The sequence below is a fragment of the Sander lucioperca genome, chromosome 18, assembly GCF_008315115.2.
Source record: "Sander lucioperca isolate FBNREF2018 chromosome 18, SLUC_FBN_1.2, whole genome shotgun sequence".
NCBI classification, from domain to species: Eukaryota; Metazoa; Chordata; class Actinopteri; order Perciformes; family Percidae; genus Sander; species Sander lucioperca.
Window position 1 is genome coordinate 15,734,044 of NC_050190.1, and position 22,935 is coordinate 15,756,978.

The 22,935-nt window shown below is 40.5% G+C and overlaps 1 protein-coding gene across 2 annotated transcripts in view; it reads right to left on the reverse strand.

Moving 5' to 3' along the window:
- arhgef10 (Rho guanine nucleotide exchange factor (GEF) 10) overlaps window positions 1-22,935 on the reverse strand; it is a 56,353-nt gene that overhangs the window by 23,854 nt on the left and 9,564 nt on the right. The window contains exons 3-20 of one of the 2 annotated variants that reach the window (XM_035994641.1): window positions 18,836-19,237; window positions 17,384-17,728; window positions 16,310-16,346; window positions 15,956-16,044; window positions 15,564-15,620; window positions 14,841-15,022; window positions 13,831-13,947; window positions 13,063-13,174; window positions 12,722-12,834; window positions 12,528-12,605; window positions 12,268-12,447; window positions 9,122-9,238; window positions 8,609-8,701; window positions 7,933-8,103; window positions 6,974-7,119; window positions 6,066-6,250; window positions 1,897-2,012; window positions 347-474 (exon numbers count right to left, since the gene is read on the reverse strand). In XM_035994641.1, coding sequence (XP_035850534.1) covers window positions 347-474; window positions 1,897-2,012; window positions 6,066-6,250; window positions 6,974-7,119; window positions 7,933-8,103; window positions 8,609-8,701; window positions 9,122-9,238; window positions 12,268-12,447; window positions 12,528-12,605; window positions 12,722-12,834; window positions 13,063-13,174; window positions 13,831-13,947; window positions 14,841-15,022; window positions 15,564-15,620; window positions 15,956-16,044; window positions 16,310-16,346; window positions 17,384-17,728; window positions 18,836-19,237 — 2,668 coding nt within the window. The remainder of the gene's footprint in view (window positions 1-346; window positions 475-1,896; window positions 2,013-6,065; window positions 6,251-6,973; window positions 7,120-7,932; window positions 8,104-8,608; window positions 8,702-9,121; window positions 9,239-12,267; window positions 12,448-12,527; window positions 12,606-12,721; window positions 12,835-13,062; window positions 13,175-13,830; window positions 13,948-14,840; window positions 15,023-15,563; window positions 15,621-15,955; window positions 16,045-16,309; window positions 16,347-17,383; window positions 17,729-18,835; window positions 19,238-22,935) is intronic. The other variant, XM_035994642.1, reaches the window with a different exon arrangement.

The window sequence follows — 22,935 nt, forward strand, 5'->3', positions numbered from 1 at the left end:
TGGTTGCAAACACTGATGTACATTTCCTCCCCTGAGATCCATGCCTCAGATTATAGCTGGTGGAGAAACTTGTTTATCCAAATATCCAAATGTGCTCTAATACTCTCTCTTAAAGCTATAGGCACACAGAGTGGCTAGGAGGACTGAAGGAGAAAGCAAGATAAAGGGGGATAAAGACAAATCAAGGATAAACAAGACAAGGGTGGTTTGGGTGAGGACTGAGACTGTGAAAATGTTGTATGTGCTGTCTGTATGAAAGACCAATTAAACCAAATGAGCGGTGTGTGTATATATATATATATATATACCGTATATATATGTGTCTGTGTGTGTGTAAAACACAAACTTGTCATGTTTGCCAGGCAGCTGGAGTTGGATCCTACACCGGTCAGCTGCCCTGATCTCCTCCTCCTTCTTCAGTATCAGCCTCTGGAGACCTGATACCCAATCATGGGCCACTGTGGGGTTTACATTCTGTACAGAAGGAAATATGAGTGATAGACAGAAAAAAAAAACGGAGGGAAAGAGAAGTAGGAAGAGGGTGATGAAATGAAAGGGAAAAAATAATTGAGTGGGAAATAAATTAAGGTTTAGGGATGGGCGCTACAATGGGAATAGGAATAAAATAAATGTACTTCAGAGCAAGATCAATAAACCACATTATTTAAAGACAATTCATTCATTTGAATGACACAAAGATATAAAAATCTATCACTGTAATCAGGGGTTAAAGTGGGCCAGGACCATCAGGGTATTAGCTGACTCGGTCCCAGGGTGCAAAGAGCCAAACACGGAAAGAAAACCATCTTGGTGATACATTCCCTGTCGTAAAACTGTGTCATAATTTACAGAATGACACTTAATGACAACACTCAAAACATTCATAAAGACTCCATTATGTTCATAACATGTGTCATGTCATGTTTATGATGGTGTCATGTCAGTCTTATGCACACCCTTTCAAGTAAAGTGTCACCTGAATACTGTCAGTATTATTTAGGATATCAAATTTAGTGTTGAGGAAAATGCTTGGCAGTGTACAGCTCAAACATCTCAGTCCTGCTTCTTTCTTTCCTGTCCCATCAATCTTTCCATCCCTCCCTCCATCTCTGGGACACATGTCTCTCTGTTACTCTGCCTCCCACTTTGCTTCTGACCGACCAGCACAGCGCGAGCACACACACACACACACGCACACACACACACACACACACGCACACACACACACACACACACGCACACACGCGCACACACACACACACACACACACACACACACACACACACACACACACACACACACACACGCTGTGCTCTGCAAATTAAACCTCCATCCCAACAGCACAGGCAAGCTTGTGTGTGTGTGGCCACATGATATGACAGGCTTGAATGGTGCAAATCAAGACTTAAGAGACTCCTCGTCTCCCAGAGACAAACTGCCCACACTGGCACATTCCACAGCTTAAACATTATATGCCTTCATAACAGCCCAGCCCTAATGGATATCTGAGGGGAAATGAATGTGATTTTAAAAGTCCTGAGGTACACTGGAGGAACATTTGTCTATGTCAACTTTTGGCAAGCTTCCAAGAATATTAATAGACAATAAAAATATTCCAACTTATATTTTGTCAAAAAAAACCACCAAAAAAAGTACTCACTGATTTGACACAATTTAGATCTATGACATGTATTAATTTTTTTTACTTGACTTTTATATTGATTCCCTTTCAGGCATGAGACACTGACAGTTATCTGGATTTAATGTGATGACAATTTATTTTTTATATGCACTTTAATCAAACTTCCCCCAAGGGACAATGAAGACTAGAAATGGATTGAGTTCAACTGATGTAACTTTAACTCAGTGCTTGTGTTTAGCGCAGCCATACAGTACCTGGTAGTTGCCTTTGAGGCTGCTGATCATGCTGGAGATCTGGTTGACCAGGCTGAGGTCATGGATTAGGTTCTGAAGATCTTGGTACAACTGACCAGGGCCCATGTACAGCTTGTCTACACAGAAACACACAAAAGAAAAAAATATTTTAAAGAAACAGCAAACAGCAAAACAAAAAGTATAGATGTATTGTTTTTGTTACAAAGCTTTAATTGATTGATATTTATAAAAAAAAAAAAAAAAAAAAAAAAAGGTGAGTAATAGCAGATAGCAGTGACTACAATCCTACATAGAGAGCAGTGTCCTCATCTGAGCTTGAAAGAATAAAAGCATCCAAAACTCAAAGGTAGCAAGTCAATTTAGCTGAGACCTTAAAAGCTGCAACTGTCTCCTTATAGAAAGTTGGATACACAAGCAGAAAGAGTGAGGCCAGTCTGATGAGAGAAGCTGTTCAAATTGGACTAACAAAGACAAAAATCAATAAAGGCCAATCAGTCAGTTTCCCACAGGGAGCGGTGACAGCTCTGCAAACTTGGCAGTGATTCTCACCAGTGTGCTCACTTATTCACAAGAACACTATGTTAGCTTTCAGAGGCCACACAAATATTGCATATGTGTTAGCATATATCACCCTTTATGTTTGTTACTTGTGTACCAGCTGTATGTATATATGCATGCTGCAATAGGTATGCTGTAGGTATTTTTGCACTTGTGCTTAACCCTTGTGTTGTCTTCCCGTCAACCTTGAAAAAAAACACGTTTTTGACGCCTTTTTTTCACAGTTTGTTTTTGCTTTTTCCAACATTTTAAATCGTTACATTTTTCTTCTACACATTTTCAGCGCTTATTTCTACGTCCCATATTTTCTGATACAAAACAAAAATTTAAAAACGGGTTAAAATAGCAAATGATCCTATGTGATGAGATGGGAGCGGTTACTATGCCATTGTTCTGTATCAAAAGGTGCTTACACAAAACACTGATGCACATAACACAACCACATAGCTCATCAAAGGTCTGACTCACACACACATACATAAGATCATGACGATAATCATGAAGAGTAGCTTGTACAGAGCACAGAGGGGATGCCTGTCAGTTGGCCAAAACTGTCAACAGAAAAGTTATCGAGGTCATTCAATCAAATGGCCCAATTAACAAGAGGGCTCTTTCAAATTTAAACCTAACTGCAAACATTTTAGTGCACACAACAATAACCGCTGAGAGTGTGGATCGGTGAACAAACAGTTAAACCGCATCAGAGTCTTTGGCACCAAAATGACTTTGTTTGCTTCTGTCATTCTACTTTCTCTTCTCCCTTTCCTTCCACTTCCTCCTCCTCCTCTTCTTCCACAATAGTCACTGAGTCTGCCTGGCGCTCCAACTCCATGGCAACCCAGTCCAGTCCTCTCCTGAAGGTCTCGCTGACTGGGCATTCAGACGACACTTTAGCCCTGTTTGTGCATCGCCAAAATCTGCATTTGTAGGTGGTCTCTGGGATAATTATTCAAAAATGTCTCCCTCTGAGTTTGTACACAAGAGGCTGCTCACAGACATAAATTGTTTGTTGTCCTTACACATGCATGAGCACCCTAACACACAAAAGCACACACGGAACACAGCAGGCCTACAGTAGTGTATATGGGTTTAGGATTTCATTGATGTTTTCATGGTCAACGACCTCTTATTGTATTTCATTCATGTCACTGGTTCAAATCCTAGCCACCCGCCAAATGAGAAATGTATTGTTGGAGTGTGTTGTGCACTTTTGTTACCGTGTTTTTTTTTTTTTCAATTCAACTCTTTGCCTTCTCTAATGGAGCTGTGTGCAATTTTCATGGCTCATCTGTCTCAGCAAAGGCTGAGACACAGGGGGTTGAATTCAGGTCAGGGCAGAAATGCTGAATAAACCTGTCATGCTTGCTCTATTGTATGTCATGCTTGGAGCAAGTTCATTTATAGCCAGTATCATATGATGGAGTACTATCTCAAGACTCTACTTAACATCACTTCATATTGGCATTGTTTAATAACATAGAACAATGATTGAACTCCATATTTTCAACATCCCTGTGCATGATTTGGATTTAAATCTAACAGGCATGTAGTTTTAAACTTAATTCTTTATTCTACTCTCTGTTAATATCAAGCCCTGTGATCTGTGTATGATGGGGGTCTGTGTGAGACTTGTAGTATATTTCCTCCCTTTTTTTTTTTTACCATCTTTTGCTATACATTATCCACATTTAATTGCAAATAATAAGACGCAACTGAATTGACCATTTCCCACGGACAAAACGGGGCCTGTGTAACTCATTTCGACCTGGGTCCAACTTCCTTCCTGAATGGCAGCATCATAGAAAACACACCAGTCATCCCAGCAATTACACACTTCCTAAAAACAAACAACATATCTACAAATTACATACTGACTATAAGCAGCAGGGAAATGTAACTTAAAATGAACAGGCAGCATGGTGGTCTGATTGCTATGCAGTGTAGAGAAGAACTGAACTATGCAGAGAGACTTGAAAAGAGGTGACATCATACGCTGGACAGTCTCTTCATTGTTTTCTAGCAGGCTGGTCACCGAGCTGCTTTTGGCTGCACACAGTTGACTGAGAAACAATTGTTTCCACTTGTTAAAAGTTCTTGGACAATGCACACATTTGTGTGTGCACACACATTCCCAAAGGTTGGGAAATAACTAAACCAAAGTGAAGGAACTGAGTGAAGGTATGCAAGTTATTGTCAACTAACTAACATTATTTAGTCCTGTCAAGGGAATTAAAAGTTATATGCAATGACACATTTTTAAAGCACTGTGGTTACGTCATATAATCTCAAAATCAACTTTTGCAACATCTAATTGCTATTTGTAAGAAGAACAAAACAATATATTTGAGACCCATGCGGTCTTCCTCAGGCCTATAAGGAGTATGCATACTGTATCATTACATCGGGTTAAGATGAGGCTGTGAACCTGTCTGTCAGTTGCAGCCCTAGGAAAACCCTACAGTCACACCAGATGATACTCAGGTCTGTCTTTGCCATCTGCCATCAGTAAAGGGAGTAAGGGTATAAAAGGCAAAATACAAGAGGGGTGAAATAGTTTAAGAGTATGAAACATTGCAGGTGGACTGCATGCTACAACACATAAAGAAACATTACAGGATTTATAAAAAGATAAATGTGACACTGCAAAAGACAACATTATGTAACAGTTTGGCAGATGTTAGATTAGAGGGAGGTGGAGAGATTGATGGTGAGGCAGAGACTGAGCTACAGAGTGCTGTGTTTTTTTAGTGGAATTGATGCCAGCCCACTAGCATTGGCAACTGACAGAGTGAGCCTTTGACCCCAGCTTGAATACATACAACCTTTGACAGACAAGGAATACAACATTATCAAAACACTCACCAGCCCAACAATGTGTGCACACACACACACACACACACACACACACACACACACACACACACACACACACACACACACACACACACACACACACAAAGAAAGCTACATCCTAGATTAAAAACGGCACTGCTTTGACCACAAAATATATGCCTCTTGTGTGTCTGATCTGGGCCTTTTAAAGTGGCTGAGCTGCAGTCTGTGACAGGGGAGAACTCAGTGGAAAGACTGAAATCATTGGATTCGGCAGCCAGCAGACCAGAGGATTGCGGAAGGAAAAAAATACACACTCAGGGGCTGGACGGTTTGTGCAGGACTGACACCATTTTAGAAATGTCTGTGAATGTCCAGCAAGAAACAACTATTTATTCTACAGTATTAATAATGTAGTTTATTAAAATAGTGCAACTCGATTTGTTAATTGTAATATTGATAATTATAGTCCTGGAGAGAGCCATACTTTAAACCACTAGACAAACTCTAATCTCCGGCTTATATAGAGTCCAACACAAGCATAGATATATTTTAATCACTTTATTAACTAGTCATCAAGCAGAAGTAGTTAACGGACTAGCAGGTGTTGGCTCCTATATTCCAGAGTCTCAAATCCCCATGGCCTACTACTTAACAACTCAGCTAATTGAACTCTCGCACCTTTTATTCCAGACCTTTTGTGGCAGAGAGAGAAACAGCACCGCAGACAGACAAGACTACTGTTCCAAAATAACAGAATGTGACACTGTGGTTCATACTTGGCTTAGCGTTGATGACCACCTTCTCCCCAGAATGAGATGCTGGGTAGCGGTTGTTGTCGGCCATGTCTTCGCTAGATCCAAACTCTAGCACTTCCACAAAGCTCAAAGGCACGCTCCACTTCAGAAGGAACTTTTGGTCGGGGAGGGCATTGCCACTGCCACTCCCACTGCCATCCTGACACCTGGACAGAGCAGGAAGAGGTGGAGGTCATGTGGCAAACTGGCTCTGGTTCAAATTGTTCTTAACACCTTGTTTGTGGAGAATACATTCCTATTCTGCACTGTGTGAGGAGGAAATATGAGTGCAAAAAAAGGTTAAGGAAGGAAGAAAGAAAAATATAGCATCAGCGCAGTGGAGGAGGCCTATGGATGCCATGTTTGAAAGATAAGAGGAGGTAATTGTCACTCATCTAAAAAATCACTTTTTTTTTTTTTTAAAGTAAGTGCATGTTTCCAAGAGGCAGTATGTGGTGACTAACATGTTACAATTACAGGACAGAAACTGAAAAGTCCAGTAGCGGGGCTCTCCTTCACTCTTGGCTAAAAAACAAGCCACAGTGGGTACAAATGAGTCCCAAACCTACAGACTCAGTGTGGTCAAACATCAGCCCAAGGACACCAGTCACATACAGTGCTTACAGTATCATATTTCTCTACACTTGAGAATTTCATTCTAGTTTAGTTCATTTTAAGATAAATTTTTACTGTCAGGAAATCCTAGTTACATTAAACATTCCCTTACAGTAGGCAAAGTGAACTCTACAAACAACAAAAACACACACAAAAAAATGTGTTTCTAAATTTGTAAAAAGCTAAAGAGATTACAGGATATTGCAACCAAGGACAGGAGAAGGTGCAAATTAAGGGAGAGATTAAGAACAGGTCTGGTTTGCGGTCACTCTTACCGGATATTGGGTGTGGCACACATGAGAACATCATTGAGCAGGAAGAGGCGTCGCTCCTTGGTTTTGATGATTTCACCACGCTCATTGTAGACCGTCTCCACCATGTCGTCTGAGCGGATCAGGTAGCGGCTGCCATTACTCAGAAGCTAATGGATAGTGACGATAAGTTAAGAGTGATACTATGTGAAGATGCAGTAGGAGTTTGGATCTCTGATTAAAGTACTTAGCTTACAACACCAAGCTCAGAGAAGAAATGTAGACCAAACAGAGATCTCACTAGGCTTTGTTGGTGTACACAAGAAAACAATCCTGATGCATTTCAGCCTATGCTTTTTTAAACTCTGGGTATCAAGGTTGTCCTGGAACATGTAACTCCCAAACCTCAGTCTGGCAAGAAACCTTTGTCATATCATCTCGCTTTTTCTTCCCCCAAGTTTCCTGTCATTCTCTACCGTGAAACCATCCACTTTGGGCAACAGCATATAATATATGACTATTAACAGCGACTCTGCAATTAAAGGCCATGGAGAACAAAACACCTCTGCCCCATGTTAGATATCCTGTAAACACATGTTTCTACACAGATGCCTGAGTGGGTGGCTGACAAATAATTAGGGGAAAGCTGGTATTGTGTGCATATGTGCGAAGCCATGCGCTAAAAATATGCTATTCAGGCAAGAGAATACTTGAGAAAATGTGAAGCTCAAGTGCCTGATTGCTGCCTACATTGGGGCAGAGAGAAATGCCACAGCATATGCTAAAAGAATCAAACATGAGCCAAAAATGTGCACACTGACTGAGCAATGAGTGCATCAACTCCAACCACTTTCTCAATCGGCATATTAAAACAAAAACCTCATGTATCAAGTAGGCAGACTCCACCAAGCTACAGCATCATACTGTATGATTCAAACTACAAACATGCATGCCAGGGCACACACGCTGAGCAGTGGGCAGACCTTGTTGAGGTAGCGTTCGTTCATGGCCTTTGCAATGTGACGGATCTCACAGCACTGGTCGGCTTCCCTCTTCTTTTCGTTGAGTTTCTCTGCCAGTGTCTCCAGTTCGGTCAGGGCCATCTGTAAGGGCAGACGGTCGGCATGACCCACTGGTGTGTTCTTCAGCATGTCCTTGATGAGGATGCACAGAGAAGTCATACATTAGTCAGTGGTTGATGATCCACACCGAGGACCAATCTCCCAGTGCCTTTTAACAGTTTCATTCGTGGACAATCTGCATTATCACATTCAACAGCATTTGATGTAAGCAATGCATGCTCTATAGCACACATCCTCATGACTGATAAGGTTTTAATAATAGAACCATGCAGTCAATAAACTGCTGTTAAACATGTCCAAGTTTAAAAGAAAAAACAACCCAGTGTCCTATATTTTTTTCTGGGGTTCTCTGCAAGAGGCACAGCAAAAAATAAAATATGCTAGGTCAGGATTAAAAGAGATCTGAGGAAACCATTTCCTCCGCCAGAGCATTTCCCTTGCCTCCCCTTGAAGTTGAAAAACAAAGTGCCTTGATTTATGTGTATGGCACTCCCTCTGCTGGTGAATGTATATACCACACTGTCTTCTACAGACTGCAGTTTACTGTTAAGGAGCTGAAAATAAGAACTCATCATACCTGAAGGAGCAGAATGAACTGTGGGAACCTCTGGATAGGTTTCATCATCAGGCCATACAAAGTCATTCGGTCACTGCTGGTCTCCTGACGATGCTGTAGGTGAGAAGACAGGTAACTGCAGTGTAGTTAGGAAAAGTCTTTAGATTTTAAAAGGGGGCAAGTGATGGACTAAAAAGCATGCTAGCCGTAGACGGGTACAAAGTTGTATTTACCAGGCTAATTCATATACTTTTGAGTAGATGTGTTTTGCATTTTTGTAAGGAAATAATTTATCTTGTATTTAATGTAATTATCTTTCTTTAAGCGAACAGCAAGAATTTTACTTAATAAATGGTTAAAACAGTAACAGTAATCCCTTTCTGTTGAAATGCACAACAATAAAAATCATGTAACAAAAGAAAATGTAAAGAAAACATTAGATCCCTATGCAAGAGCAATATTTATGACACCGTTTACACATTGCACTGTAGTTCCAGTATTAGTTTAACATGTTTTTTTGCGTTTTTCTCAAACCTTGAGGAATTCCAGGAAGCCAGGTTTGGAGGCGCATGTCTTCCTTACCACTGCCATTGCAGTGCTGAAGTTGTTCACATACTCACTGTAGGCATCCAGCACCATGGACTTTGAGAACTGTTGAGAAACACAGAGGTTCAACCACATTAACCACTTGCAGTAACATAATGTAACAGTTTTACAAGACACAAAGAAAAGATATGCTGCAGATAGTGGCATCGTATCAGAAAATCCAAATGTGTTGTTCGGCGTGCAGGGACAAGCAAAGTATTTATTTTTTTAATTCGGAAGCCTTTTTGAAAATAGCATAGCTGCCTTATCCTTATAGTAAAATTTACTCAAACAAAACACGTAGAGATTTCAGTTTTTTTTTTCTTCTCCCAACTACAAGGAACTTTAATTTTGTGTTGATTTTGGCGGCTCCTGTGGACAAAAGCGGTAGTGTTTTCATCACTTGATCATGATCTTGCTAGCGTATGTTTTTGGAAACAAGTGAAAGAAAGACACAACTTATTTTTAATACTATTTTTCTTTTTTTAAAACACTGATGTTTGCAGGATGCTTAGCGATGAGGTAATTTATCTATTTGTGGCTATGGTGAATGGTGAAACTAACTTACTCAATGCATAATATTAAAAACATAAAAAGCCAAAATAGCCTTTTCCTCTTATGATCTACCAAATATTTGCTGAATAAGATCCAGCTAAGCGTCTAAGGACATCTGACAATTAACTGTTGTTCTTGTTAATAGCCATAATACAACTCTAACTAGAGTAACTAGCTACTTCGGGGTGTTAATGAAGCAAAGTAGGGATGTTGGGCACATCCTCACCTACTTCCAAGGTGCATGGAGAACGGGAGAACAAGAGGTGAAAACTCCAGCCACACTTAGTAGAGAGCAACTTTATTGTTAGAGCAATGGGTTTAACTCTTGTTCACTGCAACCCCACTGCAAGCCAAGAAGTGTTTTAAATATGTTACTCCATACGCGACTCTACGAGCAGTCTTAATTTCTCCTAAATTCTCAATAAAAATAATGAATCACAAGTTTATTTTTGTATTTTGGCATTTTTATTGAACAGAGTTTACATATTGCTTAACAAAGAAAATAGTAAGGTCACATCAAGCCTTCACTCTGCAGAAGAATTTGCAGGCCCTCTGAAAAACATTCTTCTTCTTTTTCTTGACATTATCCACATCAACAGGTCCAATGGCAGTTGCAGCTCCATCATTTAATGAAATGGAGGCTGTAGCTCCATCAGCTTAGCCAGCGGCAGCTGAAGCTGAGACATTAGTAGTGTTACAGACAATTGGTACACAATCAGTATCTGTATTGTCATCATTGGTAGCAGCAGCTGACTCTTCTTTAGTGGGAGTAGCAGTGTCTTTGACTCCATCATGAAGGTAAGTGCCTGTGGAAGGTGCTGTTGCATATTCATGGCTGGAAATCTCGGGGTCTGAATGTCCATCACTGGAACTCTTGGGGAGTGAATGTTCTTCACTGACTCGAGCAATGGATGATTCACTCTCCAAGACAGTGGGGGCTGAAACTTCTTTCTTTAAGTCAGTCTTCAAGCTTCGAGCTATATTGCTGATTCCTGAGATGTAGCGAAGTTTACCCTCATTTGTGTGGGACAGGATTTCTGGACACATGATATCACTGTCACTAATCTCTTTTAATAAATTGAAAATGTCAGCTCTTCAAACTAAAATATAATAATATTAATATCGTTTACAGTTTGAGTATTTTAACACACACACACACACACACACACACACGAAGAGGAAATATTCCATTCCCAAAATAAGCACTTGGTGTGTAAGTCTTGTTTTATGATGGGATTGCGAGGTGAGAGAGGGCAGTGAGCAGACTTTAGATGGGTCTCACTGCTGCTCTGATGTAATGCCAGGGGTTGCTTTTTGTACAAAAACAAGGAAGTGAAGTTGCGAGCAGGGCCCTGTTTCAGAAAGCGGGTTTTGTGACCCTGAGATGAGGGAAACTTTTTTTTTTATGATTATTTTTTTGGGCATTTTTAGGCCTGTATTTATAGAGGACAGCTGAAGACATGAAAGGGGAGAGAGAGGGGGAATGACATGCAGCAAAGGGCCGCAGGTTGGGGTCGAACCTGCGTCGAGGAGTAAACCTCTATATATGGGCGCCTGCTCTACCAGGTGAGCTACCCAGGTGGCCGAGGGTTTTTAGTTCCAAAAAGAGAGGTAACTTTAACTATTGATTAGTTACCATGGTAACTGACTCTGTGAACCTAACCTGCATGCCTGTATCAAAGCGCATTACAGGTTTACTGTATGTCCGAATCAACAATCCTGGTTGGATATTAGTTTGTTATCCAGGCCTATCTAAAGTTACTGCCTTTATGCACGCAGTCATTTCTTTGAACATCGTTTTTGCCCTCGCATTCAAATATTACACTGCGTCAAACCACCCCCACCTCAAATAAAACCTTTGTATGTCCTTTTTTTATTAACACTGTGACTCTGTGTACACAGACAGCTGTTAGTTTGTTAGAGCAGGTCAAAATTCGGTTAACTTATTGACACTTTTCCCTTCCTTTTTTTAAAGATACATGTGCACAGTCCACATATAAATGCATTAATATCTCCACGTCCATTGGATTAAAATGAAGGCTCTGCATTTTTTTTAACCTGATTCCATGGTGAATTGTAGTATTGGAGCTCCATTGATGATGGCTTTGTCCATTTCCCACACATCAGCTTAATTCAGAGTTAATTGAACAAACTCTGATCAGCTTTTCTGGAACCGAAAACTCTTTTTCCATCTCAGGGTTTATCAACTCAGAGTTCAGGGTTAGGCTCAGAGTTTGCTAAACCGGCTTTCTACAACAGGACGGACTGTGGGAGATGAGGTCTTATGTTTTGAAGATCTCTGCCTATGAGTTGCTAAGCAGCTAAAGAGTGCAACTTTCTGCATCTGCATGAGAGCATGTGTCTTTGACGTGAAGTAACATGGTAAGAAAAGGGAGGAGTGTGGCTGTGCTCCATGTAATCATGAGAAATGCCATACATGTCCAACTGATTAAAAAAACACAGCTAATGTATATTATTTATATTTAATATATTGGTGAAGTTCTCCAAAAAAAGGCTTTAAAATTATAGCCCAAGCTTACCGATGCAACAAAGACATCCCCAATCATCTCCAGGCTGTCCCACTCAGCCACACGGCTCGCCAGGGCAATCTGAAACAGGAAGTGGCACTGCAGGATCTCACGCACACGATAGAAGGTCATCTTCAGTTTCCTGTCGCTCAGCAGCCTCGGCTCAATCTGGGTCAGAGGCTTCTCATATTGCTGATAAAGCAGACAACGTGAACTGTAATAACAAACATTTCAAAGGGGATTTGGCAATCACTGCAGCCTTACTTGCCTACCTCTAATATCCTTTTCAGTGCGTCAAGATAGTTCTTCTCACTCTCCAATATAGATCCCAATATACATCTTCTCACTAGCTGTAGAGTAAAAAATACCAAACCATTGGTCTTTAGGCACGGTTTTCTATAACAGAAAATCCACACAGTAAAAAGTTACATAAATTGGGATGGAAGTTGAAGGGCATGTTCATTACCTGTTGTTGTGAAAGACCCTCTGGTGCTGGACACAGCACAGGCTCAACATTGAAACAGTCCACCTCAATGAAGAGTTCAGACTCCTCATCCTCAAAACAGGCCGACTTCCTCTCTGAAAGATGACGAAGATAGAGCAAGCAAAGCACCATAAATAAATGATTGCAATTAATCAAACAAGCCGTTATGCTGAAGAGAGAGAAACGCTGTCCTAGCCAAACCATGTTGCCCTTTTCTAAAATGCTAAAACATTCACATTAAGACCGATTTTACATAAACAGAAGAGCTAAGGGGGTATGTGTACAGCTAAAGGGATTACAGTTTATGAAGGAAAATTACATACCATTACAGAATGATTTTGTTTTGATGAAAGAGCGTCCTTTCTTCACTGCAGCTTTGGTTTTCTCAAGCCCATCTTTGGTCCCATCCTTAGCTGCTTTCACCAGCTTTTGCATCTTTGATGAGACAAAGTACACTATTATCCATCGCAAAAGTAACACAAAATGTATTTTTTTCACAGTTGAGTATTTCAATCCATAGTTAAGTTTAGTTTGCGTTGTCTAAACCTATGGGTAAAAAGCTACTGAACTGAGCTAAGTGGGACAGGAGCAGTGTTAGAGTAGGAATGAAGATAAATGGCAGTTTGTGTAACAAGGAGAGCAAAGTTGACGAGAGAATGACATACTGTAGTAAGTGGGACATCAGCTGAAAGAAACACAGTGCTTAAATACATAATGACTGATCTACATTGTAAGAGATACTGTAAATGCAACTAATATTTTCTGTTGGAATATGCAACAACAATATATAAATAATACAATAAAAGACTCAATTGCTGGTGTCTCAGTTTACTGTAGAATTTAACTGTTACTTAAGAATATATCTTAAGCTTCACAACATATAACGAGACAGGTAAGTGCAGCAGACAGGAAGGTAAATGAATTGTATGCAAACCCAGCACCAGTACCACCACCACAAGTCATTCACATGGGAGCAGTATGAGAGTACCGAGTCAGTGAAAGACACCCAGAGTGGTTAGCTAGACTGAGTGTTAAGGGTTGGGACTACTTTGTCTAGCACAAGCAGGTGAGGTGAGCCTCAGGTAGTTTACCTTCTGCTCGTGTTTCTGTTTTAACTGCTGCAGCTCTACCGTCCCCACTGTATTTGCCATTAGATCTTTCATCTTTTTCTCATAGTGTTCTTTCAAGCGTGTCAGATCTTGAGAGAGCTAAACAAAAGCAAAGCAGGCGTTACTGTTTATGGTTTTGGAATGACCTTGCAACTTTAGATCCACAGCAAACTCACTTATTTCTTGATATTGTGTTACTGGACTGCTGACTCTATCCTCTTCCAAAAAAAATCCTTTTGCTTAACGCATTTAAACTGAAATGTACTTTTCCAGACGGCATGCCTTCCCTTGATCTGATGTTCATGGGCATTTAGTTCCATTTGTGGGGCCAATGAAATATGGCACTTGCACAACATACTGGAAAGTTATTACTTACTTACTAGTATGTTGTATCACTAAGATGTGATTTCATTGAAATATAATATTTTCTACATTAATTTCTTAATTTAGAAAAATTGCATTGCATTCATGTGTAAATGAATATGTATCAACACATACAGAATGCAGAAATAAAATAGCTTTCACCTAATTGGGAGAAGTTTTTTTTCACCCACGTATTTCAAAAGCAATTGGCATTTGATAAAATTTCAAACAGATTTTTTTGCCTGAAGCAATCATTAATTTCTGACCATGACACACTGAAAACAAAGTGAAGTTTGAATTCTCAAAACCACAATCCAAAAACATTACAGAGCACAGCAAGCTGACTGTAAGCCAGAATCAGGTCTGCAGAAGCAAATGAACTGTGGAGTCCACATAAAATGCACAAAGGGACTGTATATTATTGAAACTTAGACCCACAAGTAATTTGACCTGATATAGGTTTGTTGTACAAACAGTTAGAAATAAATTGCAAATTACAAATAAAACGAATCCCTGCTTCATCAGCTGCTGTCATCTGTCCACCTACAGATGTACAGTGATATTGAGACAAGAGTTGTTTATTGGTTGCAATGCTGACAGAGAAATGGGAGGGTGATTGTTATACACACATGGGTTTTCCTCTGGGGTGGCTTCCCTCTCATGAAGGCGTGGGGCAGGCCGTTCTCAGGGCGACCTTCCCCGTCGCTGGCCTCATCATAGCTTTCAAACTCGCTAGAGCTCCAGCCGTTGTCCAGGGAGCTGTTGCAGCCACCCTCCTCGCCAAATTCCACGTCATCATAGATCATCTCATCTGGATATGTATGAAAAAACAGGACAGACAGAAATTGAAATCAGAAATAATACAGTTTAGTAAATTACAGAGCCTACAGAGCAATTTTTAGGGTTCTTATCAAAGGTTAGCAATTATAACAATATACTGCACTCAAATAGAATAGCCTTGAAATAAAGCTTATAATACTGAGAGCAGGTCAAAAGTGTACTAACTTTACATGTTAATTTCCAATGCAATAGCTTTGTGCCGTTGTACAAAATTGTATTGTATCATAATGTGTTCCTGTTAACAGAAATAAGCAGTGAAAAAAACTACTTTGCTGAAATCATAAGCGTCACAAAAAGTAATATTGAATTGAATGGCTATTGAATTGGATTGGAAACGGCATAACATTTTCATGCAACAGCCTAAATGATTAATTCAAGTATCCCACTTTTTGACAAAAGAAATTAGGACAATAGAAAGTGAAAGTGAGTAGCGCTGACAGGCTGAAAGCTACAGACGGGGATTAAAATACTGAATTTGTGAAATGTAGGAATGAAAAAGAAATTTGACAAACCTGTGTTGGAGTCAGAATTCTCTCTGGGCACATCATCGTAAATCACCTCATCAGGATCTGAAACATACAAAGAACCATTCACAATAATGCATGATTTCTCAGATCATAAGCTAGGTTGTTCACACTACAAACAGGATGCAATGTAGAGGGGATCTAAAAGAACACACACAAGGGTCCGCTTCCTCAAAAGAACAGGGAAGGAAGTGTCCGGGAATTCAGTGGTGTCAAAATAAGAAGAAGAAAAAAAAAAAGAGATAATAGCACACCCTGAAGGCATGCAATGTGTGTGCAGAAGCAAGTACAAAGAACTGAAACAACAGCAGTATTATCTCAATGGAAATTATACGTGTATCTCTACTAGATGTGTAATTGTTGTGGATATTGTTTCTTACTTTCCATCCATGCAGTGTTGGCGGGATCGGATGCCCATTTAGCCAAAGCATCCTCTTCTTTAATAGGTGGATACTCCTCACTAAAAACACTTGAGAAAACATGCAAACACCAAACAAAATTATAACTCAAATACTGTAGATATTTTCATTGTCAGTATCATGTCAGAAGACATTAATACAGTGATATTTATCTATGTATTACCATGATTACCACTGAAATGAGGGTAGCAGACAATTATTTATAATATATTGACACGAGTCAGTAAACATTACTATAACTGAAAGTGGGGAGGATACTTTGCATACCTCTCTTAAGATATAGCCCTAAATGTACTAAATGAGTGGTATATATACCTGTCAACAGATGTGTTGCCAGTCCCAATCACAGTGACTGAAGGAGGAAAGAGAGCAAACATTACACAAAGAATACCAGCTACACATTACTGTTCTTAGGTCCCACAGTTCTCATGATCCAAGCATGAAAGCTGTAATGTAAATTTGAGCATGGCTTACTATTGTAGAGTATAGTTAAGCGCATAGAAGGAAGTCACAACAATTATAATATATTTTCAAAGTATTTTGTTGAGATTAAAATCATCACTATAATTCTTTAAGAAATCACCAGACAACTCCAAATGACCTCCCAATTCCAAGATTTAGAAACTGTAACTTTTTTCATATGCCACCAGGTGTCACTGATGATTCCGCATTTCCTACATTAACTATGTTTTAGTCAAGGTGATACTGTCTTGTAAATGTGCCTCCATAAATTTCACTTGGCACATGTACCCAATACAACATTTTACGATAAGATAAACCTTCCATTTTTCATGCAAGATGTCAGGGCAAAAGCGATAACTGTACTAAAATGTCCTTGCTTTGTATATATACCATGGCCAGAACTCTCGGTGACAACACTGCAAAAGGAAAAGTTTATAATTTTTTTCCAATCTCTTTTACTAAAAAAGCTGAGTATTTTAATCTGGTGTGACCTTGGTGAGATGATTACAGTGTAATCAGACTCCTCAGCTTACCAGGCCACAGGCTTGGACTCAGCTACTGCTAGATTTGAGGGAAACCGGAAAATCCTCACAGCCAACACAGATCTTTGGGGAGGGCTAAATTTAGTCCCTACTTCCTTGTGGCAAGGTTTTAGGAAAAACAAGAGAAAGAAAAAAGGACAGAGGATAGAAGTAGCTGAGAGACAGCATTTACGTGTCACAGCCTTGTATCTCTAGGTCTGAGTGCAGTGAGAAAAAACAAGAGAAAGAATTTCACTCAAACAGAGCCTTGATATCCAGAGAAGTTTCTGTTGTTTTGGATGTTTCAAAATTGGTCAGCATCTGATCTGCCTCATAAATATTTTATGAATCATTATCATTCTAATTAAGTATTTTCAGAATGGCCCTGCTGCAGGCTCTACTTTACCATCCTCGTCCATGGAGAGGTGTCGAATGATGACGGGTGTGGTGTAAGCTGGTGTGATGAGCGGTACACCGGAGGGGGTTGCATAGCCACAGGGCACTGGGATTGAGTATCCGGAAGTGATGCCAGCCGGGCTGGTGTGGATATCCTGGAATTCTCCCTCCATCTCCTTGGGCTCCATTGGCGAGGAAGCGGAAGAGGAGGGTCCATGCTGGTGCTCAAGCTGCTGCAGTTGGAGAGGAGTGATGTCAATCACAGAGTAGGGGTTAACTTTGCCCTGGGAGGAGGTCCTGGGGACGGCCTGTGGAGGGTCTGGGTCATCGATGGATGCATCCTGGCCTTCCCCGCCTGAGGGAAAGAGGATCAAGATGCATTACAACAATGGAAACGTGAATTCAATTAAAAAATACTTACTTGACAACTACATATATGGGATTGTGTGTAAAAAGAGTAATTTTGTGATAGACACCCCTATGTAATAATTTCCCTATAGGGACAACAACAACTTTCAGAATTTTCTTCTTTTTTTTTTTTAGTCGATTTATTGAAGTTTAGGTTTGGAAAATTACAACTAACTAAATCATTACGGTTGGACAGAGTTTGAGACCTACAACTTACAACTTCAGCATCATCATTACTTCTCTGATCAACTGAGGTAGACAGCTACAGAGTTCTATCGAAGCAACATTTTGGCTTGTGGCTTGTGTGAACCACCAATGTGCTATCACATCTGGGTCTATCAAAGATGCGCCTTTTGAGTACCTTCTATCTTTGTTACAACCAATTTCAGTTTAAGACCCTCAGAACGAGGACACTTTTCCAAAGTGGGCCTTTTCAAGCAAATCTGGTTAATGGTCCAGTTAGGTTAGGGTAAGATGTGGTATTCTTGCAGCACTGAGTAGTGCTAAAGAGAGAATCAGGAGATATGTTATGAATGTAGCCAATGAAAGTTTCTCATGATGTGTGTGTTTGTGTGTGTGTGTGCGTGTGTGTGTTCAAATCACGCATGCTTTATTAAGATAAAAGCTGAAAAATGTGTGCAATGTTGACACGTCTTCACTATGAGTGAGTGAGAATAAGTAGAGCCTAGCCCTGCCCGCTGCTGCTGCTGCTGCTGCTGCTGTTGTCACGGCTTTCAGTGATAAAAGCCAGACAACCTCCTGCACCAGGCAGCTAGAGATACAAGGTATCATGAGCGAGACAGACTGCCCCACTTTACTGCTTCACTTAAGCCATAACTGAAGGGGCTAGATTAGAGCCAGATAATGTACACAAACATGAAAGAGGAATGCGGAGAATTTAAATTTCTGTTAGAAAATAGCAGACATATTCAAAGCTTCATTTGCAGTCAACTAATTTCCAAATAAAACTGTGGTGTAGTGGAACTTCTGCCTTAAGGAGAGGCCAAACTGGGCTGAGCCAACAATAAAATGTCAACACTTTTGGGTTGCAAACCTGTTCTGCCAGGATCTATCTCTGCGTCATCATCAAGAGGAGTGGGTGGAGGTGGTGGTAAATCTGTCTCCATGTCATCAGTCCCCTCAGCAGCAGATGTCCCCACTCCCTCTGCTGTTGCTCCACCTGCTGTGGAGGAACTGCTTGTGGCAACTGTTGTGTCTGCTGATGATGGAGCTGTGTCGGATGTGATGGAAGGTGCTGGGGGGTCCGGGCTGGGGAGATGGCCCTCAGGCTGACTAGCCACCGTCGTGTCTTGGCTCTGATCCTTGCTGCTGGGGGGTAGAGGAGCTGGAGGTGCAGGGGGTGGGCGGTCAGCCTCAGGGATGTCATCACCACTGTCATCAAAGTCGAAGGCTTCCCCGTCATCTTCATCTGCAAAGGGGCCATTGTCTGCCAACACTGAAAACAGAGATGTGGTTCAGAGAGTACTTTACTTATATCAGATAAAAGAGTTGGGTGGTATGATGATATGAACCATGAGATGATAAAGTTTTGTCAACTGGTAAACGTTTTGTTATATAATTTCTACCGACGTAACTATCCCTTTATACTATTAATATAAATAGTTGTATTAGGACATTGGAGGCAATATGGCAATTTTGTCAGGTATTTAGTAAATATTACTATACAATAAAGTCATGCAAAAACTGTACCCCAACAACTGAATTTCCAGAAAATTCACAATATTGAGATAACACATTGCTTTCACGACTTATGCAGTAGTATAAGAGATTTATATCACTCACCCTAATTGAAAAAGATACAATATATCCAAATATAAAAATTCAATGACTAGATTAAAATATGTGAAAGAGTGTGATTACAGCAGTACCTAAAGGAAGCACTTTCTTTGTACCAAATGCCATCTAACAGTAAGGTGTCCATGGGCAAATACATCTGTAAGGGTCACTTTCAACAGTGGGCTTTGACTATGAATTGCATTTGAATCATACAGTTATGAGTATATGTATAGTATACGAAGTCTTGTAAATGAGAACCTGATCTGTAACAGGTAAGTAAATACCCTTTGGAAAAAATACAATTTAGCTTAGACTAATAACACACAGAACTCTGGAATGACAGGCAGGGTCATCATAAGTTACATTTAGGAAGGATTTAACTCAATAATCATAACATTTCCCTCATAGAGATAGTGAGATAGAGATACTTTCTGGGTGGCAGTTTTAGGCCTTGGACTGTTAAAGTTAAAAGACTGAGCCACATAGACTTATAATTAAGGGTGGGGTCTACTGCAGCAGTATGTTTTCTTACAGATTTTTTTTACATCAAGGATCTGCACCAAAAGAGCACATCAGATGATCTACTTTATAGAAAACTAGGGCAGAGCTATAAGATATAGTTAGCGTTCAAAGGCGTCACATTCACATCAGAACACTCACTAGGCAGCAGACAGGAAGGGAACAACAAATGTCTTTCCAGTTTCCACACTGCAATTAGGCCAGCAGGAAAGAGAGCTGTTACTCCCTCCAGTGAGTAGCACAGCCTGAGTTTTGAATTATTTCTGATCTAATGAAGAGTGTGGAACTGAGTCAGTGAAGCTCAATAAAGAGCAAGAGAGAGTAAAAGGATTAGGAATGCAAAGACTCAGCTTTCATCAGCTGGCTTCATGTTTTGCCCTAAGAGCTGAATGTGTAAAGACGGTATTCCAGGTTTCATTCAGTGGTGCAGTAAAAGACAAAAAAAGACTTAAGTAGAGAAAACATTCAAAGAATTCAACATGAATTTAATGTTGTGGAACTATTAGGTAATGATTTAAACAGGGTTCACAGAAGGATAAACTGAGTCAAAACCACAGAGCCTTTATGGGAGGAACTCCAAATCCCAACATTCAACCCTCTATAGTGCTGCTGATTCTTCTATAGAGAGCCAACATTGAGGTATCCTTAACTTCTTAGTATAATATTCTATCTTCAGAATCAGAATAGGATTTATTGCCAAGTAAGTAACACTTAGAAGGGATTTGCCTTGGTGGGTTAGGGTTAGGGTAGTCTATATCCACCATTTTCCAATTCAGGGGTTCTGCCGGAAATTCCGCTGGATGTCACTCTTTTCGGATGTCTGTTTTCAGATGTCCGTCACCTTCCGGTTTCTTTGTGTTGTAATTTTAAACTCCAGTCTCTTTATGAGGACTATGGTTAACTGCTCCTCATATCTCTGCAGGGTAAATCCAGACAGCTAGAGTTTTCTGTTGCACGACTAAAACAACCTTTGAACGTACACGTTCCACCAAAACAAGTTCTTTCCCGAGGCTATTTTGTAGCTACACCGTGGCTCCACTTGGCACTTAGCGCCGCCCACGACGATTGTGATTGGTTTAAAGAAATGCCAATAAACCAGAGCATATTTTTCTCCTATCCCGGAATGCTGTGGGGACTAGCCAGACCCTCCTCCGCAGCGCTGTGGAGGAAGGTCTGGCACTTCGAGACTAGGGTTACATCCTCTGCTGTGCCTTTTGGATGAGAGAGCTGATGCTCCCACTTGAGGTCCTGGGAGATGATGGAGCCCAGGAAATGGAAGGGCTCCACAGTGTTGACAGGGGAGTCACCCAGGGTGATGAGGGCAGGTGGGGTTGCGTTCTTCCGGAAATCCACAACCACTCCACTGTCTTTAGACTGTTTAGCTTCAAGTTGTTCTGACAGCATCAAGTCACAAAATGGTCAATCTCCCACCTGTAGGACTCACCAGAGATAAGACCAATGATGGTGGTATCGTCTAACATCTTCTTTATGTCACAGTTTTGCTCGCAAGCATACCACAGATTCTTTATGAGCACTTTTAGCAGTAGTCACAGCTTGATTGTATTACTGTAACTCAATCTAAAGCCTTACTCTAATATCCTGGCTGCGTTCCTAAAGAAAACACAAAATTCCAAGTTGGCGCAAGTTCATTTGGAGGACAACCTGATGAAATGTCATTGATAACTGCTGAAATCACAGAGTTGGGAGAGTGTTTGACTAGAAAGGTCTCTGGTTCGATCCTGGGTTTTGGCATTTTGTCCTCTCCCTTCCCTCCCCCCAGTCACTACTTAGTTGCAGATAAAAGTCTGCATAAATCCTTCATAAAGCTTTCCTATAACACCTTGGTTACACCTTTACAACATTTCCGATGTTGTCGGAACCAGTCAACTTAAGCATTTATGTGGCCATTTAAAGTTTAGCTGATAAGGTTAAGAACCACGTTCACTGTTGCAACATGCTGTGTTGTGCCTCCAGGTCTGTGTAAATCTTAACTCAAAGAAACTCCCTGTAGCAAACCCAGTAACTTTGAAGCCCCTCACAGCAATGTACACAGCTATAAATCACCAGTATGATTCCCTCAGGCTTTGACAGGTAGTTGTTCCACCCCGTAGTCAGTGTGTGAAGGAACGGTCTGTGACTAATGTTCCAGGTCAACATTGCAACCCCATGTCCATCTGCACCCATGACTAAAGTTGCACGAAAAGAGAGGTGCAAAGAGCAAACCTGGAAACAGAGATGCTATCTGTCTTTTTCCATCTGTGCAATAATGACTGGTGTGGGACAAAGAGATAAGGCACAGCTAGCTGGCTAATAATCAGTGGATTGACCAGGACTGTGGTATGTATATTTATATGCCAATAATGTAACCTCTCTCTGTGGTGTCAATGTGAAACAATTGACTTTGCCAAAATAGAACAGGACCTGATTTGATTGGATTTGGCCAGATGCAAGTCACGAATGGCCATTCAATAGTACATCTGCAACTTTGTGTATATGAGACCATTGCTAGCTGGCTGTATGGGTTTACATGCCTGAAGCTTAATTATAGTGTGCTGACTGTGTTGACCTTACTTTACAGTGCAAGCACACATGTGTCCACACATAACCAGTCATGTGAGGCTCTTATAGCCCTTCTAACCCTAAACTGGAAATAAAAAAGTAACTTCACTTTGGAGGATTTTCATCTTTCTACTAGGGGTGGGGGAAAAAAATAGATACAGCACAGTATTGCGATATTTTCCGTGGCAATACTGTATCGATACAGACGCCAAGTATCGATCTATTATTATACAGTATATGTGTTGGTCAGTTTGTCTGCTTGACAATCCCATTTTGCAG